The sequence below is a fragment of the Brassica rapa genome, chromosome A05 (genome assembly GCF_000309985.2).
Source record: "Brassica rapa cultivar Chiifu-401-42 chromosome A05, CAAS_Brap_v3.01, whole genome shotgun sequence".
Lineage (NCBI taxonomy): Eukaryota > Viridiplantae > Streptophyta > Magnoliopsida > Brassicales > Brassicaceae > Brassica > Brassica rapa.
Window position 1 is genome coordinate 28,404,472 of NC_024799.2, and position 23,205 is coordinate 28,427,676.

At 38.4% G+C, this 23,205-nt stretch overlaps 7 protein-coding genes across 14 annotated transcripts; 6 read left to right on the top strand and 1 right to left on the bottom strand.

Annotated features, from left to right (window-relative positions):
- The first annotated feature begins 40 nt into the window (after positions 1–40).
- LOC103848947 lies at positions 41–5,031 on the top strand. 3 transcript variants are annotated; one of them, XM_033290940.1, is made up of 13 exons: positions 41–2,266; positions 2,337–2,465; positions 2,568–2,702; positions 2,851–2,985; positions 3,076–3,122; positions 3,221–3,324; positions 3,427–3,530; positions 3,623–3,817; positions 3,899–4,105; positions 4,177–4,324; positions 4,426–4,556; positions 4,636–4,731; positions 4,812–5,031. In XM_033290940.1, the coding sequence occupies exons 1-13, from the start codon at positions 341–343 to the stop codon at positions 4,908–4,910; spliced, it is 3,456 nt and encodes a 1,151-aa protein (XP_033146831.1). In that variant the 5' UTR covers positions 41–340; the 3' UTR covers positions 4,911–5,031. The 3 variants fall into 3 exon arrangements, with proteins under 3 accessions (XP_033146831.1, XP_033146832.1, XP_033146833.1); XM_033290941.1 differs by having other exon boundaries at positions 4,636–4,694; XM_033290942.1 differs by lacking the exon at positions 2,851–2,985.
- LOC103848923 lies at positions 4,912–6,274 on the bottom strand. The gene has a single exon (XM_009125751.2). It carries the CDS (start codon positions 6,186–6,188, stop codon positions 5,034–5,036), a length of 1,155 nt encoding a protein of 384 aa, XP_009123999.1. The 5' UTR covers positions 6,189–6,274; the 3' UTR covers positions 4,912–5,033.
- Positions 6,275–7,820: 1,546 nt separating this feature from the next.
- LOC103848921 (plasmodesmata-located protein 4) lies at positions 7,821–9,853 on the top strand. Of its 2 annotated transcripts, XM_009125749.2 has the most exons (4): positions 7,821–8,339; positions 8,521–8,886; positions 9,184–9,303; positions 9,578–9,853. In XM_009125749.2, the coding sequence occupies exons 1-4, from the start codon at positions 7,877–7,879 to the stop codon at positions 9,583–9,585; spliced, it is 957 nt and encodes a 318-aa protein (XP_009123997.1). In that variant the 5' UTR covers positions 7,821–7,876; the 3' UTR covers positions 9,586–9,853. The 2 variants fall into 2 exon arrangements, with proteins under 2 accessions (XP_009123997.1, XP_033146840.1); XM_033290949.1 differs by having other exon boundaries at positions 9,184–9,853.
- Positions 9,854–10,076: 223 nt separating this feature from the next.
- Positions 10,077–13,308, top strand: LOC103848920 (histone-lysine N-methyltransferase SUVR4). Of its 2 annotated transcripts, none has more exons than XM_009125748.3 (8): positions 10,077–10,392; positions 10,707–11,644; positions 11,725–11,987; positions 12,063–12,129; positions 12,228–12,278; positions 12,472–12,565; positions 12,764–12,820; positions 12,967–13,308. In XM_009125748.3, the coding sequence occupies exons 2-8, from the start codon at positions 10,730–10,732 to the stop codon at positions 12,996–12,998; spliced, it is 1,479 nt and encodes a 492-aa protein (XP_009123996.1). In that variant the 5' UTR covers positions 10,077–10,392; positions 10,707–10,729; the 3' UTR covers positions 12,999–13,308. The 2 variants fall into 2 exon arrangements, with proteins under 2 accessions (XP_009123996.1, XP_033146836.1); XM_033290945.1 differs by having other exon boundaries at positions 10,077–10,388; positions 10,705–11,644.
- Positions 13,309–13,510: 202 nt separating this feature from the next.
- On the top strand, positions 13,511–14,723 carry LOC103848919 (60S ribosomal protein L23). Its single transcript, XM_009125747.3, has 4 exons — positions 13,511–13,658; positions 13,985–14,269; positions 14,349–14,390; positions 14,471–14,723. Exons 1-4 carry the CDS (start codon positions 13,646–13,648, stop codon positions 14,551–14,553), a joined length of 423 nt encoding a protein of 140 aa, XP_009123995.1. The 5' UTR covers positions 13,511–13,645; the 3' UTR covers positions 14,554–14,723.
- A 523-nt stretch (positions 14,724–15,246) lies between these two features.
- On the top strand, positions 15,247–18,539 carry LOC103848918 (myb family transcription factor PHL13). 4 transcript variants are annotated; one of them, XM_009125744.3, is made up of 8 exons: positions 15,247–15,504; positions 16,727–17,091; positions 17,161–17,344; positions 17,429–17,505; positions 17,593–17,638; positions 17,785–17,845; positions 17,957–18,026; positions 18,128–18,539. In XM_009125744.3, the coding sequence occupies exons 2-8, from the start codon at positions 16,738–16,740 to the stop codon at positions 18,392–18,394; spliced, it is 1,059 nt and encodes a 352-aa protein (XP_009123992.1). In that variant the 5' UTR covers positions 15,247–15,504; positions 16,727–16,737; the 3' UTR covers positions 18,395–18,539. The 4 variants fall into 4 exon arrangements, with proteins under 4 accessions (XP_009123992.1, XP_009123994.1, XP_009123993.1 ...); XM_009125746.3 differs by having other exon boundaries at positions 15,253–15,504; positions 16,732–17,091; XM_009125745.3 differs by lacking the exon at positions 15,247–15,504 and adding an exon at positions 15,624–16,526.
- A 269-nt stretch (positions 18,540–18,808) lies between these two features.
- LOC103848917 (peroxisome biogenesis protein 12) lies at positions 18,809–22,106 on the top strand. Its single transcript, XM_009125741.3, is given in 12 exon segments — positions 18,809–19,320; positions 19,364–19,480; positions 19,561–19,666; positions 19,756–19,874; positions 19,953–20,127; positions 20,130–20,177; positions 20,451–20,560; positions 20,711–20,785; positions 20,910–20,996; positions 21,120–21,206; positions 21,291–21,428; positions 21,513–22,106. Coding segments are annotated over 11 exon segments (1,236 nt in total). The 5' UTR covers positions 18,809–19,320; positions 19,364–19,372; the 3' UTR covers positions 21,696–22,106.
- The last annotated feature ends 1,099 nt before the right edge of the window (positions 22,107–23,205 follow it).

A 23,205-nucleotide genomic window follows, 5' to 3' on the forward strand; every position in this document is an offset into this window, starting at 1 on the left:
ATGCAATTAAACGGTGTTCAAAAAAAAAAAAAAAGGAAGATGCAATTAAACCGACGTAGTTTTGTGATTTACTCGAAACGGGGAGTGCACACAAGCTGCTCGACACAAGTCCTGAATGGATATATCGAGCAAAGAGTTGGTCCAAAAGACGCCACGTGGTTCCCTGCTGGTTTCGTCTCTACTGTCACGTGGATCTCACGTGATGATAAAGAAAGAAAGGTTCAACCTTTTACTGCTATATTGTTTTCCCTCGCAAACAAAGTTAGCTTCTACCTGAAGCCACAAAAAAACCCTAAGAATCGCGAGAAACCCTGAGAGAGAGAATCGTTACTGCTCCACCATGGATCTTTCCTTCTTCAAAATCGCTGAGGAGGATGCGCGGCTCCACAAGATCGCACGAGACCACTTTGCTCAAGGAAACCCCATCAAGGCCTTGGAGGTACTCGAAGATGTGTATTCAAGGCGCAGGGAAGATGACGTTCCAGGAATGATTCCTTTCCTTCAAGGTTGCATCTTGTATCATCTAGCGAAGAGAGCAGAGAACAGTGACATGAAGTTCTCATTTTTCTTGGGCTGTGTGGAACCTTTTACTCAACATTTTGGGATACACGCCTTCGCCGCGGAATCGTTATTCGAGATCGCCAAAGATCTTGACTCGGCATTCTATTACAAGAAAGCCGCGAAACACGCAAGAGAAGGTTTATGTCTTGTGGAATCTTATGATGAATTGGACTCGCTCGCGCTACAAACGAAAGGTACGCTTGCCAATATACTCAATGATGCAAAGTCAAAGATCCGCCATGGCTGTACTGGAAAAAGCTCTGAGACAGCACTTGTGGAGTCGAAAGAAGCTCGAGACACGATTAGGAGTTGTGACTCTGATAACGCTGAAGGTAAAAGATTGAGGTCGCATTGGGCGAGTATGAGTGTTGAGGCTAAAAAGAACTTTATGAAAGTAAGCATTTCGAGGCTTAAAGGTTACGTTGAGAGGTTACATGGCGAAGAGGGGAAAGACGCTTTGGAGGAAGTTCTGGATTCTACAAGGACAAACAAGAAATGGAGATTCTGGATGTGTCGAACTTGCGCACAGAAATTTTTTTATGTGAAGAAGTTCAGGAATCATATTGAACAAGAACATAGTGCAAAATTTAAACCTGCTACGAGAAATCTTACGCCTGAGATGGTAAATGAAGCGTGGGCTGGTATGATATTCGATGGAGGTTGGGAACCAGTGGATGCAGTAGCTGCCGCTGAAATGATCAAGACTAGGCTCGAGTTTGTGAAGGAGTTTGAATATGAGGAAGGATGGTCTAAGGACTGGCCTTTAGCTGAAGATGAAGAGCGAAGTAATTTACTCAAGCAAATCCAATATCTTCTTGTGTCACTCTGGGAGCGTAAGGTTCTTCCTTTTAGCACTCTAGAATGGATGCTGCAGTTTCCGATTCTTTCACAATTTGAAGTTTCCGTGTCTCTTACAACCGAGTGTGGCCTATTGGGAATGCCTCAGCGTATCTGCTTTTGGAACTGTCATGAACTCGAACGAATTCTAGATCTTCTCAGACTCTTCAAGTTTGAAAGGGATGATGGTACAAATCTGGTTTGCAGAGCAGTGGAGAGGTTATGTGGTCGTACTGGAGTTAAAGAAAAGATAGAGTTTGACGATCAGTTTTCTTTTATGCTTCTGGATAGAAGACTGCTGAGAGGCAACATTGCTCCATTCGATGATGAAGGGACAATAGATCCTTGTAAGTATGATTACTACGCCAAGACACAACCTCAGGGTGACGATATCATAACCTGGTTACTTGACCATCCTTTGATAGATGGGAGCTTTGAGTTTCCCAGGTCTATCAGGGCACACAATCTTGATATTATTGTGGCTATTCTGAGAGCCATTCACTACACCTGTAGGGATTGGGGAACCAAATATGCAAGAAAGTTGGACAACTTGTGTTATTATAAATTTCTTACTGACGCCAAAGACTTGTGTACGAGCGAAGATGAAAGGAGAAGGACTGCTCCGGAAGGTGAAGGGGACGTCTTATATGCATCTCTTCTAGGTGACATGTGTGAAAAGTTAAAAACAGACAATGGAGGAATAGAATTCGTGTTTGCAGTACGGGATATTCTTGAAAAAGCATCGCTTCCCACATTTGATTTCGACGATCTAGAAGCTTCCCTGAATCTTATACATGGGCTTAAAGATCTCAGTGATGATGAGGTGTTAAAGTCCATAGACAGTCTGAGATTTGTGGTCACCAACAAGGTTCATTCCTGACCTGAGTCTTCATTAACCATAGAATAACATACGTAAATAGTTATCCATTGACTTGCAGGTTCTACTAACCGATTCAAAGATTTTACTGATTGAAAATTCAAGGATTAGTTTGCTAAACGAGCTCACCAGGCTTTCTGCTTTTGACTACCGGTCTTATATTCGTCACCTGCTCAGACGGTTCATGCGGGTTGGTGGTTTGAAACTTTGGTTTTATAGAAAGAGTTTTCATCTTCGCTCTGATTTTTTCTTTGTATGTACCTTATATTGTGGTTTATGTCTCTTCTTCCAGGACGAGTTAAATGAAATTGTAAAAATGGACGCCTTAGCCAAGGTAGCTGCAGCAGAAGCAGATCTATTATCCAGTGAAAAACAAGAGAAGGAGAAGAAATCAGGGTCAAAGAGCAAGAAACGTGGAGTCATCAAGGTTGTGGAAGATTTATATTATGCTATTTGCTTTTCTGACTTTTTCTGTTAGTTGTGAGAATGAAAATGGTCTTCATGGCGTAACAGAAAACTTCAACGAGCACGTCTTTGTATGTACCTTATATTGTGGTTTATGTCTCTTCTTTCAGGACGAGTTAAATGAAATTGTAAAAATGGACGTCTTAGCCAAGGTAGCTGCAGCAGAAGCAGATCTTTTATCCAGTGAAAAACAAGAGAAGGAGAAGAAATCAGGGTCAAAGAACAAGAAACGTGGAGTTATCAAGGTTGTGGAAGATTTATATTATGCTATTTGCTTTTCTGACTTTTTCGGTTACTCAGTTGTGAGAATGAAAGTAGTCTTCATGGCGTAACAGAAAACTTCAACGAGCACGTCTACTGATATCGAGCAGAATGTCAAACCGTAAGTGCCTCTTCTCTAGATGAAAAATTAGGTTTCGCAAGTTGATAAGTTGTTTGAAGGTTTTCGCTGAGTACCTCGTGTTTCTTACCAATGTTTAGTGAATCTTCTCCACCACTAAAACCTGTGGAAGAAGACTGTGTGGAACCAGAAGATACCCTGAATATTGCAGCCAACACTGACAATCAAGAGGAAACTGGTAAAGGTGACGCTGGTTGTAGAAAAAGCTTCTCAATGACGAATCTTCTAAACTACTTTGTTTTGAGATGTATAATTTTTTTTGTTTCTTGAATTTGTCATCTTCTAGATTTGCAAAATATGCCTGGAGAAGATTTACTGTCGAAACATATGGAGTCACCACGTGTTGCAGCTGCAACCAGATGCAATTTAGCTCTTGACATGACACTGAAGGTAAAGCAGGCACCAACAATTTAGCTCTTGACATAACATTCTAAATTTTGTTTGTTCTCTTCACTTCCTTATTCTTCTTTCTGCTTCTGCAGGCCCTTTGTAAAATCAAGGTTCTTAAAGAGTATTTGGTGCTCAATCAGGATGAATTTGCTGACAACCAGGAAGGACAAGTTCCTTATGCATTACGAGATTTCTTTACCGCTGTTGCCTCGAAAACGATAAAAGAGGGAATGTACAGTTACCTCCTGGGAAACGTACTTTCTTCCCTGGAAGAGGCTCATTCAATGGTTTGTGCAGATAAACTATAAGCTTATAAGTTTATTGACTGTTGTGTTAAAATATCATTCTGATTTTTTTACACATTTCAGTCAAGGGATGCTGCTGAGCTACTAGTATCCATCCTTGAGTTTTGGCCTTGCTGGAGAACTCCAGATATAGAAAGCTGTGTAACTCATATTTTTACACTGGAAGAATATGAAAGAATGAGTTGTAGCAAATGCAGAAAGAATCCGAATTATCCAGAGCAGAGTTCTTATGGTGTTGTTGTGGCTGCAGATTCAATCAGAGACCTGAGAGTATGTTTCATTTATTTCCCTCTTTTTCCTTCAGAAACTGATAGTGTTTGTTTATGTGGTTCCATATATAGCGTGCTTTTGGGAAGATGAAGCTCGAGGACATCCTTAAGTTGATCCGCATGGAATATAAAATGCTATGTGACGCTAAAACAGAAGGCTGTGGAAAAGCAAACTTTGTTCATCACATTATAAGTAGATGCACGCCTATCTTCACAATCGGTAAGTTGTTACCATGACTATGATCTTATCAACTCATTTAATTTATTTTAAGCTAGTGATAAAACAATGTTGGGTGTTTTGTGGGTTTGCAACATTACTAGTGTTGAAATGGGAGAAGAACGAAACTGAAAAGGAAATTCACGAGACAACAAAGGCTTTGCACAGGGAGATAGACATCAGTAGGCTATACGAAGGCATGGAACCAAACACAACGTACCGGCTTGTGTCAATGGTAAAAAATCAGAAAAACAAGGCCACAAATGTTTTATCTTATTGTTTCTTGGTTACAGTCTCAGAATGTGTAAATGCAGGTTGGTTGTACTTGTGGTGAAGAAGAAGAATACATCTGCCTATTTTTCAAAAAGAACCGGTGGGTCAGTTACAGACATGAAGCTTTAGCCAAAAAGGTAAGACAGAAACATTTTTAAAATGTGGACTTAATGACAATATTGATATGTGTGTGTGTGTGTGTGTGGTGATGCTACAGGCTGTTGGTGGCTGGACGAATGTGGTCAGATTCTGTGAAAAAATGAAGGTTCGGCCAGAGATTCTGTTCTACGAAGCTGTGCCAAAGTTAGATCAATAGGGAATGTGAAGGAAGTTTTATTCATACGTTTTGAACTCATTACCTTTCAAATTTTCAAACCAAACGTTTTACACCGCCAAAAGGAAAAAGAAAATTATACACAACACTTTTTTTTGTGTTCTCTCAAGTCGCAGAATGACTAAACGTTTCGTCTACAGCACTAAGATTCACTACTTTATTGTTATTATACTTCTTCTTCGTGCTGTCTCCTTCTCCTCCGCCGCTCCCACCGCCGCAAGTAATCGAAATCTCACATCCAAACACGTTTCCAAAACACGAGAACAACCCTTTTTTACCTTCACCGTTTCTCCTCCGTTGCTTCTCCTTCCTCCGTCTCCTCCTCCTCCTCTGCCTCCTTCCCCCTCCTCCTTTCCCGCTAGAATCATCGCTCGATCCCGCCGCTTCAACCGCAACTCTACCTGTTTTCTCTGCTCTCCACCTTTCAACTCTATGCTCAATCCCTTCCGTCTTCCCTTCGAGTATCGAACTCGCGTCCTCCTTCCCCGAAACCGCTTTAACCGTTGTTTTCTGTCTGTTGTAAAGCCCCTGAGCAATCGCAGCCGCCACCACAGACGCAGACGGTCCAATATCAGAGCTACAAAGCGAACCATTCACCATACTATCAACCCCACCACCTCCTCCTCCTCCTCCACCGCTACCACCTCCTCCAGTAACAACCCCTGTCTTCACTCCGTAATCATTAGTAGACGTAGTTAAATCCGTCTGATCGCTATTCGTACGACGATGCATCATCTTCGCATCATCTCTCTTACTATCTCTCCGACTTCCATCAAAAACCTCGACCGACAACGGCATACTCCTCTGACCGCCGTCGAGAAGCGCGACGCCTAAACGCAAAAAGCCTTGTAGCCTCCCGGAAGGACGGCGGATCTGAAGCGTCACGAGCCTCATGTTGTTGTTCCCGCCGCCGCCGTCGTCGCCGTCGCCGAAGCCGGACCAAGGAGCGAAGAGGTCGCTGAGAAGAACGTTCACGGTCCCGACGAGCGCGTCTTTGGCCCAAGCCGCCGCGTATATCTCGATGACTATCGACGACGCGTCGACGTCGAGGATCTTGTCGTCTACGCGGAACACGAACTTCTCGTTCCAGATAGGGTTAGCTCGGTTAGCTTGGTCCACACGCGTCGTGAGTTTACGCATCGGATCGGTGTTGATCCACGCGACGGAGTATGTTTTCATGTTTTTTGAGATAGGGGCTAGGTCTTGTGCTGAGATTAAGTTGATTTCGAGGACCGGACATGCGAATTTGAGCCGAACCATGTTTTTTTTTTATTGTGTGTTCTAAAAAACCTAAATGGATTCGTTTAATCTTTCGCGAGAAGCGTGGGAGCCAAGAAAGGGTTAACCTTCTTGTGTTTCACTCGTCTCTCGTGAAATGATTATACGATCAGTTGAGAAGAGATTGAGAAGGAGGATAAAAAGGAAGGAGGGAAGGAGCGTGAGATTAGGGAGGAGCTGGTGGTTTTTAGACATGATAAGAACTCGACCGTTGGTTTTTATTTAACGTACTGTTTTCAACGGAAGATTGGTTATAAAAGTTGGGGACTCTTTGACTTTTTGTTGTAATGAAAAAACAGAAGATCTTTCTGACAAATGAGAAGAAGTTTCTGTCGTAAAACGAATTAACGGGATTTTACGAAAGAATAGAGGAGTTTTATATTTTCCTTCGTAATTTTAGTTTTTTTTATAATGAAGAAATTCTAGAATGCAACTGGATTACAAGTTTTTGGAATAAAAGTGTTTGGAATGGTTTATTCTTATAAATTCTAAATATTTTTTACCATTTGAATGGAACAAAAAACAAATCTCATTCTAATGATTCATTTTAGAATGTCTGGAAAAAAAATGGAATGTAGTTATAAAACATTCATGATTAAAAAAGCTCATGAATAAGTGGAATGACCGAATGAGTGGAATAGAATTCAATTTTTTATTCCATAACTTTCTTTATTCCATTCATCTACGTTCCATTTTTTTTTAATTTCATTCATTCACTATATTTCTTAAATTGATAACCAGTTACAGCCTAGTGTTTTTTTTATATACATATCCTTGTATTTTATTAGCTTTGGATTCAGTTTCGGCTTGAATATTGGTATTGAGTCGTGGGTTTTACTTTTTCGTTTATTGATCCCGAATCCTTTTTTTCTAGATTCACTAGCTCGTTTAGTTTCTTTATTTTAAGTAATTTCATGTTGATGAAAAGTCAAATAACTTGTTTTGAAAAAAAATCAAATGGTATTGTTGATAACAAGCTCCATATAGACTACACAATTGGTTAAAAGTTATTGGAAATAGTTAATTAAGAACAACAATGTATTAGAAAATACAATTTTAAATGTTTTTTTTAATGTAAAAAAATTATAACATGGATCTTTTTAGAAACGGAGAGTATATAATATGGTATTATTGGTCTAAATAATAATTAAAACTTTACAAAGTAACAAAGATGTCCCCTAGTTGTAAACGTGTATGGGTTTACCACCTTTTTTTTTAACATTATGGGTCTACCACCTTGGTAGGTCAGTTTAGTTGAGCGGGAATATCTTTTTTACTGCTATCTAAACCTTTATGAAAATATGATACTTGCAAGAGTGCAGACTGTACAAGTTATTACAATTTGTTCAGACCGATGAGAAATTGATTAGATAAGAGTTAGGCTAGAAAGAAAACATTGTCTTATCTACAAACTATTGCGTTTTACATTTGTGATAATAATATAATATATCTACCGGTTATGATCATGAAACGTTTAGTGTTTTTCTAAGTCTCACGTGTACTTGCCCTCACAAGTCACAACCAAATGATACAAATAAATAGACAAGATGACATATAGGTCGGGTTTTAAGTAGAGATACGTAGACAATATCTAAAACTACCACAACATCCATCTCTATTCACCAATATATACTCAATGAACTTATGATCTTTCAATATATGTCTCAAATATGGCTGTCCACTTGATCTCTCCTATCGCACGAACCCTAGCCCTAATCTTCATCTCTCTTCCCTCTCTCATTAACACATCCCAGTTGGATTACGACACTCTAGTGTTCAGTCAATGTGATTCATCAGACACAAACATCCTCCAAAAAGTACCCACAAAAGATCCAAGTTACTCGAATCCTAATCTCCTTCTTCGTGCGCAAGCTCTTTATTCTTTCTTAAGCAAACTCGAATCAGAATCCTCTCGAGCGAAGTTCTTTAAGACTCTAGTTGGTAACGAGCAACACGCGGTCTCGGGATGGTTCCAATGCAGAGAAGATTACCCGAGTGAGATATGCCATAGATGCGTTCGTGAGCTTCGTGATATTTCGTCTAGATTGTGTGGAAATGCCACGTCAGCTCGGGTTCATCTCCGAGGATGTCACATGGTGTACGAAATTGAACATGTTGATACCCCTACTTCTCGTAAGTATTACATTGTATATTTAATAACTTTGTTTGATGTAAAAACTGAAGGGCTGAATGATTTATTTAAATGTGAATTTGCTAGGAAATGGACCTTTACGTAAATATAAATGCTATCTCTAGATAACATTTTATAGTATTTTTTTCCAACACTATTTACTTGTTGCTTTCGTTTTCGGAGAAGCTAATCATCATAACTACAAGTTATTGGAAACACCGGAACGAGGTCTCATCCACAAGATATGTGACGGAGCTACGGCGGAGACGCTCGTCGGATTCGAAGAGATGAGAACGGTGGCACTCACAGCTGCCGAAACAGGAGTCGTTGACGGGCACGGGTTCTACGAGGAAAGCTACAAGCTCTTGCACGTTGTGGCTCAATGCGACGGCCACGTTGAAGCCTGTGACTGCGGCGAGTGCGTCAGTGCGGCCGCGGCAGCAGCGGCAGAAGAGTGTCCGTGGTCCACTGCCAGTCAAATATACTTGGAAGGGTGTTACGTTGGGTATACGTATAACCCGCATGAATATCCCGGTGATTCATACCACGGTACGTATGCATGTATATATATGTACAAATGCAAATACGTCTCAACGCATTAATATGATCACTTATTTCAATATAAATATTTACCAAAAACGATTTATTATTATTTATAAACTGATTAACAAATTTACATACTCAACTTTAGTATAGCCAAACCGAGTAAATAAGAGGATTATGTGTTATATATATAATCAATAAACAATAACTTTAATTTGCAATAGTTGTTTTCAAGTCAAACCGAACTTGAACTTAGATAATCAAACAAATATAAGTTGGTAAGATATATTTTTGTTTTGGCAGAGGAAGGGGGAAAAACAAGCACGGGGAAGTCGTTGGCGATAGTTGTAGGAGGAGTCGCGGCTTTGGTCTTTGTTGCTATTTTCTTCTTGTTCCTCAAGAGCTTGCGTAGAAAAGGAGATGGTACGTTTAATCTATTACTTTTCTTTTATTTAAGTTTATCTATAATATAGAGTTTTACTCATACAGCTGAAAATTAGAAGTTTAACAATATAGGTATAAAGAATTTGTCCAAAAAAAACAATAGGTATGAAGAAAAGTTACAAATGATGACTGCTAGGAATTAGCTACTAATTACCTATAGTAAGAGATAAATGAGTTGAGTATGTTAGCAAAAAAAAAAAAAGAGTTGAGTAACTAAAATAATATCGATGGAATATTCAAATTTGTATTGCAGATTGTTGAATAGAAGGTCTACATCGGAGAGACGTTGGGAAAATTTTGCTGGTCCTTGTTTTTGTTAAAGCAACCAAAGAATTTTGCTTCTTACCATTTGCTTCACAATGAAAGCTTTCAAATTCGGTTGGGAATATTACACAATAGTGAGATGATTAATAATGTGAAATATTTGTATTTGATTAATAATTTTCCGTAAAAGTTATATATGTCACCTTATATATAAATCTTTCAACACTTATATAAATTCTGAAAAACTTGTGGAAAGATTATGGCATCCACTTGTTACTATCCTATTAATTATAAGTTCATAGACGTGAGATAGTCATTAAGTTGTTTCAAAAACATAGGAGAATAACTTATGTGGTCCATTGATAAATGGCGCTTGTGGTCAACTGAACTATATAAATCCAAATTAACTGGAAATTGTAGTCTAAATGTGACCTTAACCGATGTGAAAGAGTGTTCCAAATTTGAGTACAATACCACGCCGTTTTAAAAGAAAAGATTTTATTTGGGCCTCTCAGGTAAATGGGCCTACAAACATAATAAACAGAGTCTCTGTCTCTCTCTCCAGTAAGAAAGACAAAAGAAGAAAAAATCTAAACAAACAGTGTACTCCGCCGTGAATCGGATTCTCTGACTCTGTGAATTGATCGGATCCATTTACTTTTTTAGTAATATTTTTTTTTAATTTATAATTTCTTTTTTCTGAGTCTCACACAAAGTTCGATCTCCTCTCTCTGCATGCAATTCAACTCAATTCGAGAAGCTTCCGCTTCAATTACTCACTCTTCCCCAACCAACCACTGAGAGGTTCTTCTTTCCTTCCTTCCTTCTCTGCAAGCTCTCAATGTGATCTCTTACGGAATCTACGATTACTTTAGGCCTCTCTCTGTATTAGTTTCGCGATTCGGCGATTTTTTGGATTTATTTAGGCTTCAAACTCCAAATTTTTAGGAAACTTTTCTCCTCGTTGATTTGATGATGATTCTGCATTCGAATCGAATCGATTGAGATTTGTTTCCGTGCTTATTCGATTTAGTGAGAGTATGCTTTGATTGTTGATGCTGATGATAACTTAATTGGATTTAGTGATGATTTTGTTTTTTTTTTTTTTGTGTAAAAAGTTTGGAGTGTTGAGGAACTCGATATGCAGCCTTTGATTCTCACTGACGAGAGAGTACGCAAAGCTTGTGAGACAACAAGAGAACTCAAAATCCCCGATGAGAAGACACTCTCAGTGCTCAAGAAGCTGCTCCAAGAGAACGGTGAGAATTGGACTCTCATCAAACTTGATAACTACACCGCATTGATCGATGCTATCTACTCTCTCGACGATGAACAAGAAGAAGAAGAAGAGGATAAGAAAAAAAACGAAACTTTATCTAATGCCAATAGAGGGAAGCATGTCTTTGACTCTGCTCCTAGTGGTGCTCTGAAGAAGCAAGGGAAGAATGTTGTTGTGGGCACTGACTCTCCTGCTACTCTGAAAAGAAAATACGAAACCCGTTCCGCAGCCTCAGGCTCGTCCACTGAGGAAGCTCAGAAGCATCCTAGCAACGGTGTTGTTCGCAAGAAGAAATATAAAACGATTATTCGTGACATCACGAAAGGCTCAGAGAGCGTTGAGATATCTCTGGTTGATGAGGTTGGGACTGAGCATGTCCCCAAGTTTACTTACATCCCTCACAACATTGTCTACCAAAGTGCTTATGTCCATGTGTCTCTGGCTCGAATTTCTGATGACGATTGTTGCGTGAGCTGTAAGGGGGACTGTCTTTTAGCGGACTTTCCGTGCGCTTGTGCTCGTGAAACCGGCGGAGAATATGCGTATAGTAAAGATGGGTTGTTAAAGGAGGAGTTTTTGGATACTTGTCTTAAGATGAAGAAGGCGCCTGATAGCTTCAGTAAGTTTTACTGCCAAGACTGCCCTTTGGAGAGAGATGATGGGAAGTGTGAAGGACATTTGATTAGGAAGTTTATTAAGGAGTGTTGGAGAAAGTGTGGATGTGATATGATGTGTGGGAATCGAGTGGTGCAGAGAGGGATAAGGTGCCAACTCCAGGTAACATGCTACTTTAGTTCTTTTATGCCGACCATTGCTTCATGTCTTGTGATGTTTGACTAGTAAAATATTTGTTGCAGGTTTACTTTACCCAAGAAGGGAAAGGATGGGGTATTAGAACACTGCAAGACTTGCCGAAAGGAACCTTTGTTTGTGAATATATTGGTGAAATATTGACCAATACGGAGTTGTACGATCGGAATATAAGATCTACTAGTGAACGGCATACATATCCTGTAACTCTGGATGCAGACTGGGGTTCTGAAAAGGATTTGAAAGATGAAGAAGCTCTCTGCCTGGATGCCACAGTCTGTGGAAATGTCGCTAGATTTGTCAATCACAGGTAGTACCAATCAACTCTCATTATGCTTTGTTTCTTTCGTGCTTTATCTTCTTATGAACTCTACTGTTGATGCAGATGTGAGGATGCAAACTTGATTGATATTCCGGTACAAATAGAGACTCCTGACAGACATTATTATCATGTAAGTATATGATTTCGCCACTCTTAACATGATCAAGGCACTGATTGTTAAAGTAAGTTTTCAGCGAGCTTAAGGATTTTGGGTTTGGTCATGTGCAGATTGCCTTTTTTACCATTCGAGACGTGAAGGCCATGGATGAACTGACATGGGTAAGCACGCAACTGTGGATATGTCACTGAAGCTAAACAACTAGACATGATATTGATTTTGCCATTTTATATATATATATCTGCTTTGTTTGTATATGACTCCACGAACGAGCTGGACCAAACACGTAATGTTATTTACTCTTGAGTTGTACACATACTCCGTTCAAATAACCCGTGTTTTTTGAATGCGCAGGATTACTTGATAGATTTCCATGATGAAAGTCATCCCGTGAAGGCATTTAGATGTTGCTGCGGAAGCGAATTATGCAGAGACAAAAAGCCAAAAGGTCAGTTATCTTTACACATTGCCTTCGTTATTCAAATCTTTACGACAGAGCATTGGCTTGCATCCTTTGTATGCACACAGATTCTAAGTTAGAACATGTTTTGTTCGGTAAGAGATCCGAACATTTCGTAAAATACATTGGTTCAAAGAAAACTGAGTTTTCATGGCTAATTATGCATTATGGTGGGACATATGTCAGGATCTGGAGGCAAGTCAGGAGAAAGAAGAAAGGCTGTTCCTGCTAAAAAACAAGCAGGTGAGTAAATTGTTCTAGTCTTGAGACAAGATAGGCATCAGTTGTCATAGTTTGTCCTCTCTAAAGCTTTTGATCCCATTATGATTTGTGAATGATTCATTTAGTCGTTGGGTGTTTACTAATACCTGCAAAATCTTGTAACGCAGGTTCCAAAGCGATGGCATTAAAAAGAAAATGAGGCTGAACATCAGAGTAAAACATAATAACACACATACACTTTGATCCATCCTGAGCTGCTTCTGCTTAAGTTCAAGAGAGAAGTCTTATGTTCGCCACACCTCTTCACTTAGAAATATCCCCTTTCTTTAGGTAGGATTATGTGAACTGAGCAGATTCTTCTCAGTTAGCTGACAAAAGATTGTTTAGACACGAATAAGAGTTATGTTGGGTAACCAAAGAAACTCATTGTTAATGGTTGGTTTGTTCTAGAGATTTCATTAATGTCAAATATATTAACATTAAGGTCTTCTTTAAAGAAATAAATTGGTCATGTCTCCTTTTTAAGAGTTCTAGAGTCTAAATTGTACTACATGATGGTTAATCTGAATAAGAACACATTACTTTATGACAATGATGATGCATTGTTCGAGATTAGAGTGAAGATAATTGAGAAATAGGAGTATTGCATTATAGGCCTCATTAGTATGCTTTTCGGGCCCATAATAGATTGTAATCTGTATTACACTATTGGGCTTATGGGTAAGCTTCTCAGGGCCCATAATCACTATCCAGGTCAGCATGAAATAGTTGTAGTAAGCCCTAGCATAACAACTTATATACCGCCTCCTCACTGCCGTCGAGCTCTTCCCAACGAGAGCTGCAACCATGTCGAAGCGAGGTAACAATCTCTTCCTTTTGTCAAGACTTTTATTCATATGCTCGCTTGTGCTACCTTGTCCTCTCATAATGAATATCTAGTGATTAGCACCTTTCATGATTGATTGTCGTTTATAAAGCTGAATCTGCGTTACCATCAATGTGTACTGCCGTGATTGTGATTAGTTTCAAGGATTACGTATATAAACTTTGTCACGAATCATATGTTGAGATCTTAACGATATGTCTGTTACTTAGGTTGATTTATAGTGTTTCTCATTTGGAATATTTTTGTTTATTGTTTAATAGTGTTGCTCATCTGTAATGTTTTGTTTCGATTGTTAATAGGAAGAGGAGGAACCTCTGGAAACAAGTTCAGGATGTCACTGGGTCTTCCAGTGGCAGCCACCGTGAACTGTGCTGACAACACCGGAGCCAAGAATCTCTACATCATCTCCGTCAAAGGTATCAAGGGTCGTCTCAACCGTCTCCCATCCGCCTGTGTTGGTGACATGGTCATGGCTACCGTGAAGAAAGGTAAACCTGATCTACGTAAGAAGGTGCTGCCAGCTGTCATTGTTAGGCAGAGGAAGCCATGGCGCCGAAAGGACGGTGTCTTCATGTACTTCGAGGGTAATCATTTTAATCATATCTTCATCTGTCTGTCTATTATTGTTTGAAGTCTAATGAAAGTTGGTGTGGTTGATTGCAGATAATGCTGGTGTCATTGTCAATCCCAAGGGTGAAATGAAAGGTAATAACATCGTGTTTATTTGATTTTGAGTTAATCGTGTTATCTTTGGTAGCTGATGAATGTCTGTGTGTAATGTGTAGGATCTGCTATCACTGGACCAATCGGGAAGGAGTGTGCCGACCTGTGGCCAAGGATCGCTAGTGCTGCTAACGCCATCGTTTAAGTTCTATCTCTCTTTTGTGTTGCTTGAACGTTTTATCAAACCTCTGTTGAGGATGTTTTGTTTTTGTCTTAGACTTGTGTTATGCCTTAATCGTGATTCTAGTAATTATGGTTTTGTTCAACATTTAATTTTGCCTGTGAGATTTTAATTTCTGTGTCAAAATCAAACAATAGTATGTGGACCGGTTCTTCCTCTGGTTTGGTTCGGTTAATCTGGTTATAAGCACTTAACAAGAATTGTTCTTCCTCTGGTTTAGTTCGGGCTTTGATTCTCTATAAGTATAGTTTTCAGCCCAAAATAAACTTTTAATACTCGAGTTACAACGAGTCTGATCGGCCCAATAAAAGCCCAATACGATGCGGAATGATGAATTATTATTACGTTCTCTGTATTATTTTCTTTAGTTGAACCTGTAAAATGGCCTAATTATATGCTCTAGCCTCGTGTACTAACAACAGGATTGGGTATTGGTGGAATAAAAATATTTTAAATAATTTTCTTCTATCACTTTCAGTCGATCAGAGTTTGTATAATGTTAATAGAAGATCAATTAAATCAAACAAATTTAAAACTACTACTAGGTTAGGTCAAACATTATGAAAATGTCTAAAAATGAATATTGGGTAGTGCCTTGACGTTATAAGCACCGAGCAACACTCGACCAATCAAAATAGAAGCAAACATCAGATGGACCCCATACGCTTCATTTTAAAACACGGCCTTTCGTAATCCTCTACGGCAGAGAAACATCTATTGATTGACTCTGCAGCTCTGCTCTACATGAATCTCCTTTTATAGTCTTCTCAAATAATTCAGGAAGAGAAAAATAGTTTTGTTTTGTTTGGGAAAATCGAGAAGACAAATACTTAAAAAGACAATTTTTTTTGGTTTAGTTCAATCATTCAAGGATTAAAAGCCCTTTTGGTATTGGATGCTGTGTTGCTTGGTCGGGTAAGAAGATTCTGTCTTTTTCTTTCCTTTTTTTGGTTGTGAGGAGATTCTATAATCCATTTACTCACTGTCGGCATTCTTAGACATCGGTGTGTGTCTCTTCAGAGAGTTAGCTGATTGGTTTTTTGTTCTTTATGATTTGTGGAGGGAAGAGAAATGAACACTAACTAATTGTCCGTTTGATCTGTTATTGATTTTTGTTTTTAGCTCAGCTTAAAGTCATTATATTTGCTGATTATGTTCATTTATTGTCTCTTGTTGATGTGGTATTGGTTCATGGAGGATAAGAAAGTATAATCTCAAGATTTTGAATCAGCTTAAAGTGATTAACTTTGCTGTTTCTCTTCAATTTTGTTGGCCCTATGTTCTGTTTTTTTTTTCTTGAAAATTTTAAAGCAAAAGGTATGATTTTTTTTCATGGAGGATAAGAAGGTTCAATCTTATGATTGTGACTTTGTTATGATCTAAGAATCGTTTCTATTCACTGGTCAAGCTATTTTCTATTCGATTTGGTTGTCTGTAAGATTCTTGTTCCTTCAGGAGGGTGTCAATTTTGATGATAAGGGGTTGATTGATTGAATGATAAAATGTGCTCATAATGACTCTAATCCTTTGATTGTCTCTGTGGTTTACCAAAAGCCATATTGCTTTTTTTTTAGTTCTTTTCCCAATTGGGACGTTTCCCAGTTGCTTGCATTTGATTCCAATATCTTATTTTGTGGTCCACTATTTTGATTTTGATGCATCTGTCATTTCCATGATAGCTTCCTGGCTGAAACAAGTTTTTGTTTTGGATAAGAATCTAAGCATTTTCTTCTTGTTCCTTTCTAGTCTTTCCTCTTGTGTTAATATTTGTTAAAGTAAATAGCTTAGATTTTTCTTTTATGATCCAACACAAAACCAAAAGTGAAGAATATTCTTTGAGAATGTTTTTTTTTTGAAAGGAAGAAAAAATCAATTATGGCAAGGGAATTAATCAACAGTTCTTTAGATTCATTTTGTGTGTATATAAGTTACTGATAGTGAGTCTCATTTCATTTGCTAAAGCCAATATACACTTCTCTGTTAATATTTGTAGCTAATCTTTCCTCTATGACACTAACTGGAGATTTCGGTTTTCCACCAACCGCCATGTCTTCCTTTTTTCCTCTTATTCCCACAACACTAGATGAGAGATACCATCACCATAAGTTTCCTAACTCTTTGTGGGTTTCATCATCAGGACAGGAACCGATGAACAACCCTGTACCTTGTCAAGTGTTTCCTCTGGCTTCTGGTGGCACTTCTTCTGGATACTGCAATGGCACGTACGTTTCAGCTCAAGAAAGAAGCTCCTCCCAGACCAGACAATCCGTGGAAACGCAATCATTGCCGGTGACTAATCAACCTCAAGAGCAGAGAGATATGAGCTGGCCTGAGGACCAGCTTCAGGGGTTCTTTGACTTTCCTCCACAAGGAGAGAGCAGCAGCAGAGCTAAAAGTGAATGGCCAGACTGGGCCAATCAGATGATCTCTGTCGATGATGGTCTGGAACCTAATTGGTCGGAGCTTCTAGGTGATCCTAATGTCCTCAACCAAGATTCAAAGGTTTGTTTCTGCAGCTAAATCACTGGCTTAAAGATTCTTATTAAGAAAAGCTCTCATGATGTGTTGCAGATACCAACACCCTCTTGTGATATAGCTAGGCAAGAGATAGTAGTCAGTACTCAGCATCAGGTGGATTCATCGAGTGCCAAAAGCCCACAAGCTAGTTCAATGACGTCTAAGCAACGAATGCGTTGGACACCTGAACTCCATGAAGCGTTTGTTGATGCTATCAATCAGCTCGGCGGTAGTGAACGTGCGTGAGCCACCCTTTTCTTTTCTCTCTCTCTTCTCATTTTAGTTCTAAAACTTATTATTGCTTATAACTGCAAAACCATAGGAGCCACACCTAAGGCTGTACTGAAGCTCATCAATAGCCCGGGGCTGACTATTTACCATGTCAAAAGCCATTTGCAGGTTAGTATTTGTTCTTTTTAGTTTGTATTCTTTAGCTCATCACATTTTTAATTGGAGCTGTCTTTGTATTGTTTGGCTTCTCTCCAGAAATACAGAACGGCTAGGTATAAACCGGAGATTTCAATAGATACAGGTATCCAATGAATCAAGCTCTCTTCTCACTTGCTTACTAAAGCCTTTGGTTATGTTACTTTGGAAATAGCTTTGATGCAATCTAATAGACTTTGTGTGTGAGGAAACAAGTCTTTATATTAAATTTGCTTTCCTTGTTTTGAACAGAAAAACCTCCACTGAAGACTTTGAAGACCATTGAAGATATCAAATCTCTTGACTTGAAGACGTAAGCTATAAACTTCAGTTCTTTCTGTCAGAACAAACTATGTAAACACAAGGAAGTTTGTTACTTAATACTGACGATTTTGTACTTTGTATTCTTCTTCTTCTTCTTCAGGAGCATTGAGATCACTGAAGCTCTACGGTTACAGATGGAAGTTCAGAAAAAACTCCATGAGCAACTTGAGGTATGTGATTCCAACAGCGTCAAAAGGAGCTTATACTCTTCCTTTTCTGACTCCTAGTGTTTAGGTTTTATCTTATGATGTGTGTATTATTACAATGCCAGGTCCAAAGAACGTTACAGTTACAAATTGAGGAACAAGGTCGGTATCTCCAGATGATGATTGAGAAACAACAACAGAAGATGCAAGAGAAGAAAATTGGTTCTTCTTCTGGCACATCATCAATGCCAGAAGCTGACACTTCTTCAGCTCCATCACCAAACCTTTCACAAGCATCAGTAACTGAGAGACTGCAGAGTGGTGGTTCTAGCACATTGGATCAGAGCGGATATCCTTCTGGGGCTACTAAGAAACGAGTTAGAGAAGATTAAAGACATATCCTGGCTGCAGAAATTGGAAGTTATGACACTGACCTAGTGACTTTGGACTTGAACTTTCTTTTTGTATAGGAGACATGTTTCTCTTGGAACTAAAGTTAGGTTTTGTAATTGCATTTACAAAAACGTGTTCATTGCTCTTCCTCTTGTTGCTTAATGTGAAACTCACACCTAGGGAATGGACACATTTATCCGGAACAAAAAATTAAACCATACAGAATCAAAATAACCGAAACCAAGTCATATTTCATAAATATTTAGACGGTTCTTATATATTTCGAACCAAAAACAAAAATCGAACCAGAATCAAACCTAAATATCCTAAAAATAATGTTTATGAACCGAAATACTTGAAAGTCCAAATTATCTGAATAGTTTTTACCCAAAATTTTATTTGAACAATCCAAATTATCCAATATTTAATATAAAAACACTAATTATTCCATGTTTTCATCTGTATTATCCAAAATTATCTTAAGAATCGAAACCGAACTAAATCCAATTTTTTTTTGAGATATTAGCTAGTTTCTTAAATTTTGCTATCCAAACCAAAAAACTTAAATAATCAAAACCAAAATCATACCAAATTTTGTAAATAACTAAAAGTTGTTAAATTCTAAAACCAAGAAAACCAGAAACCAAAAATTGAAATACACAAACCGAAATTCCTGAACCAAAACCGAACCTACTCGCATCAGCAGAGACCCGATTAATCAATTTTTAATTGGTGATGAGATGACATGGACAAATCGTTGTCTAGTTGGACTACTGTCGGCTGACGAGTCAGCTATTGTAATGTTGCTGACGTGGCTTTACGACGTAATAATATTATTATTATTATTCTCTCTCGAAATAATATTATTTCACAAAATTTCTGCAATTCTGGAGAAAGCTAAAGGTCTCGCCTTTATCAAGTAATCATCATCACTGACTAAAAAGAAGAAGAGGAAGAAGAAGAAGAAGAAGAAGAAGATGCTGTTTCAGGTGGGAGGTGATGGCACGCGCCCTACCTTCTTCGAGATGGCTGCAGCTCAGCAGCTTCCATCTAGCCTCCGCGCCGCTCTCACATACTCCCTCGGCGTAAAATTCAAATAACTCTTCCTCCTTCTTAGCTTTGAGATTCTATTACATATTCATGTTCGTTGGTTTTTTTTTTGTAGGTTTTTGCATTGAGAAGATCGTTTCTTCACAGAATCTTAGACTACGAGGATGAGTTCTTTGCTGCTCTGATGCTTATCCTCGAAGGACATAGCTTACGAACCACAGGTTGGATTCTGAATATAATGTGTTTGTGCTTGAAGGAGTGTGAATGTGTATAAAGTTTAGTTTTTTTTTAATGAGTTGTTTGTTTGCAGATGCTTCGTTTGCTGAATCATTGTATGGTTTAAAGAGGAAGTCAGTGAGATTGAGATTGAGATTATGCAAAGGTTCTGGTTTAGAGAAACGCCAGAGGATCCTCTCTGTTGTGTTTCTGGTACTGTCTCTATCTTAAATGCAAAGTTTTTGTAATTGAGTGTGTTTTGTTAATGCCGTAAAGGTTGTGCCTTTGTAGGTTGTGTTACCGTATTTTAAGTCGAAGTTGCATGGTATATATAACAAGGAGAGGGAAGCTAGGCTCCGGGAGAGTTTATGGGGAGCAGAGGATCAAGGGTTTGATGAAGCTGACTTTTTCACAGGGGAGGAGCCAGTTGTTTCAAGAGGGGATAGTGGGGATCAGGAGCTTTCTGTTCGAAGTTTGTAGCTGTGTGCTATCCTCTGATGCATGCATCAAGTGAAGGTAATTTGGATTTTTTATTAGCTGGTGATTCTTTATAATAGTTAAGAGGAGATCTTAGTTTATCTTGTTGAGCTTCATGTTCTAAATTGAAATCACAATCCATACTTTTAGTCCCATTTTTGGGTGGAGTTCTGAGTAATGTACTTATGCATTTGTTCATGGAGAGCATGTATTAGCTTAGCTGATGGTTCTTTATAATAGCTAGGAGTAGTTCTTAGTTTAACTAGTTGAGCTTCATTCCTGGAGTTATATCTACTGTGCTATGCTGTGCAGGATTATCATTCACTTACCAGCTCTTATATCTACTAGACGCTACTGGATTTTATTCCCTTGGCCTTCAAGCTCTTGGAGTTCAAGTTTGTCGAGCTACAGGACAAGAACTGGTATCCACATTCTTCCTTATTTTTTCTTGAAATTTCTGCAAGAAGATCATTGACTAGACCTATAAAAACTTCTGTAAAATCACATGTATAATGTCTAACATATTTTTTTGGTTTTGGTTTTGTTTTTTTCCTACTTTGATGCCAAGATAGATGGATACATCTTCAAGAATTTCAAAGATAAGAAACCATGAGCGTGAGAGACTTCGTGGTCCTCCATGGCTAAAAGTAAGACTTTCACTTATCTTAATCTTCCTGTAATTTAAGGAATGAGATAAGCTGATTCATTCTACTGCTTACACATTAATTAATGATCTAATGTCTGACAATACTGTTATGAATATTGAATTAGACAGTGCAAGGGGCACTTCTCAGCTGTTCATATGCAGTGCTTGATTACGCCCAAACCGGTTTAATTGCAGCAGTTTTTATCTTTAAAGTAAGTGCCCATACTCTTCCCTGTTTACGAATGTTTTGGCTTCTTTGTCTCTTCAGTAGATTTTTCATCACATAGATATGCTATTTGAACATAAGTGTCTCATTCTTTGTTTTGGTTTTGTAGATGATGGAGTGGTGGTATCAATCAGCTGAAGAGAGATTGACAGCTCCTACCGTGTACCCTCCACCACCACCTCCTCCATCCCCAAAGGTATTCATAACAATTGGTAGCAACTGAAACCAATGTTCTATAGCTCGGTCAACTTTGTAACTGCTTTTTGGTTCTCTCAAACAGGTGGCTAAAGAAGGAATCCCTCTACCTCCTGACAGGACTCTCTGCGCGTTATGCTCGCAAAAACGTGCAAACTTGTCAGTTGTAACAGTCTCTGGATTTGTTTTCTGCTATTCTTGTGTATTCAAGTATGTTTCACAGGTAAGTTCTCCAATTCTTTTCTCTCTATTCCCAGTAAGCACTCCCTCGATAGAAAAGCTTATGTTGGTCTTCTTTTGCTAACAGTACAAGCGATGTCCAGTGACATTGATTCCAGCAAGCGTGGATCAGATTAGGAGGTTGTTTCATGACACACAGAAAAAAAATTTTTTAATGGGTTTGAAGCCAAACAGTGAGCGCTTCTGTTCTCAATCGTTGGTTTGGAGATGGCGCAACCAGAGTCTACAGACTCTACACTGGAAGAGCTAAAATGACTGCTAAGTGAGACGCCTAATTCCACAATTGGTTAATGTATATTTTATATAAATGGATAAGCTTTCTTGTTGAGTTCATCAAGCTTGGGATCAAGTGCATCTTGTATTGCAAGAAAGCTGAGTTTGTTTGTTTGTTTTGTGGTTTCTTGCTTTGTGGGTTTTTATCCAGGGTAGGAAAGACGAAATCATCAGTGAGCCCTTAGAAGAGGCATTGACAAAGTTATCCAAGCTCAAAAGATCTGCTTAAGGGAGTAGTTAACTGCTAGATAATGAATAAACTGCATTGATAAATCTAGGATCTAATCTAGTATACCATTGTAGTAGTAGAGATCGTTTTGGTTGGTTTAGTTTTTTTTTTTTTGTGGGGCATGATAATGCATCTAAGCAAGGGCGGTGTTGTATATGATCCAAAGCTGTCACAACAACATTTTTATGTAAAGTTTAACAACCGTTGCTATATGGAATGTTCATAAATCTGCAACTTCATCATGCAACAGAGTTCATCCAACAACTGATTTTCAAAACAAGTGAAATATCATCCATAAACTAGAAACCGTAAACACAAACGCAATAGAAAGCATGTCAAATGTTGCCCCAAGAACACATCATCATGAAACCAGAAAACCACTTAGAATAATTAGATATAAGGGTATTGTTGTGTAAAAAGGGATTGGAGTTATTAAGAAACTTTGATGATCTCAGTTTTGCCTACTTTCTTCTTCAGAGTTTGGGCAAGAGCAAGTACATCCACTCCCTCTCCTTCCACCATAAGCTTCCCTTGTTCTTTCTCCAACCGCACTCCATTAACTCCTGAAAACGTAATGGTTCTTTTTCATTAGGCTCTTGTGTTTTTTTTGTGATGTTGTTTTGTTTGATTGTTTAAGTTTACCGGATGCTCCTACTACAATCTTCATGGCTTTGGTCCTGTATTTTTCACTGCTCATATTCACTTTCAGCACCATGGTTTGCTGATCACATGGCCAAAAACTCATCTTAAAAAAAATCAAGTGATGCATGATTTGATCAAATAATGGGAATGAAGAAAAGAAAAAGAAATGCTCTTGTTGTACCTTTGCCATATCTTGTGCTTGTAGCTGTGGAGAGAAACTTGAAAATGTGCTTTTGCTTTCTGAGACAAGAAGGCTCTTGAAAGTTTTCAGAACTTTGTCCAAAAAAAAAAAACAAAAAAGAAGAAGAAAGTTTTGAGAGCAAAACAAAGGAGGGTGTTCATAGATAATAAAAGATGATTGAAACTAATGTGATGTTAATGCCAATATTTAAAGAGGAGAGTTTTCATGTGCTATTTGACTATATGGTTAATTAATACCTCCCTCTTTAAGTTTTCCACTGATAGTAAACCATCACTATCTTACTATTCTATTTTCACATCTCATAAAAGCAATGTCTTGACCGTCCAGAATTTCAAACTTGGCCATTTTGATTGTTTCTTAACCTGAATTGGTTATTTGATGAAATCAAGGGGTTAACTACCACCACAAAACAAA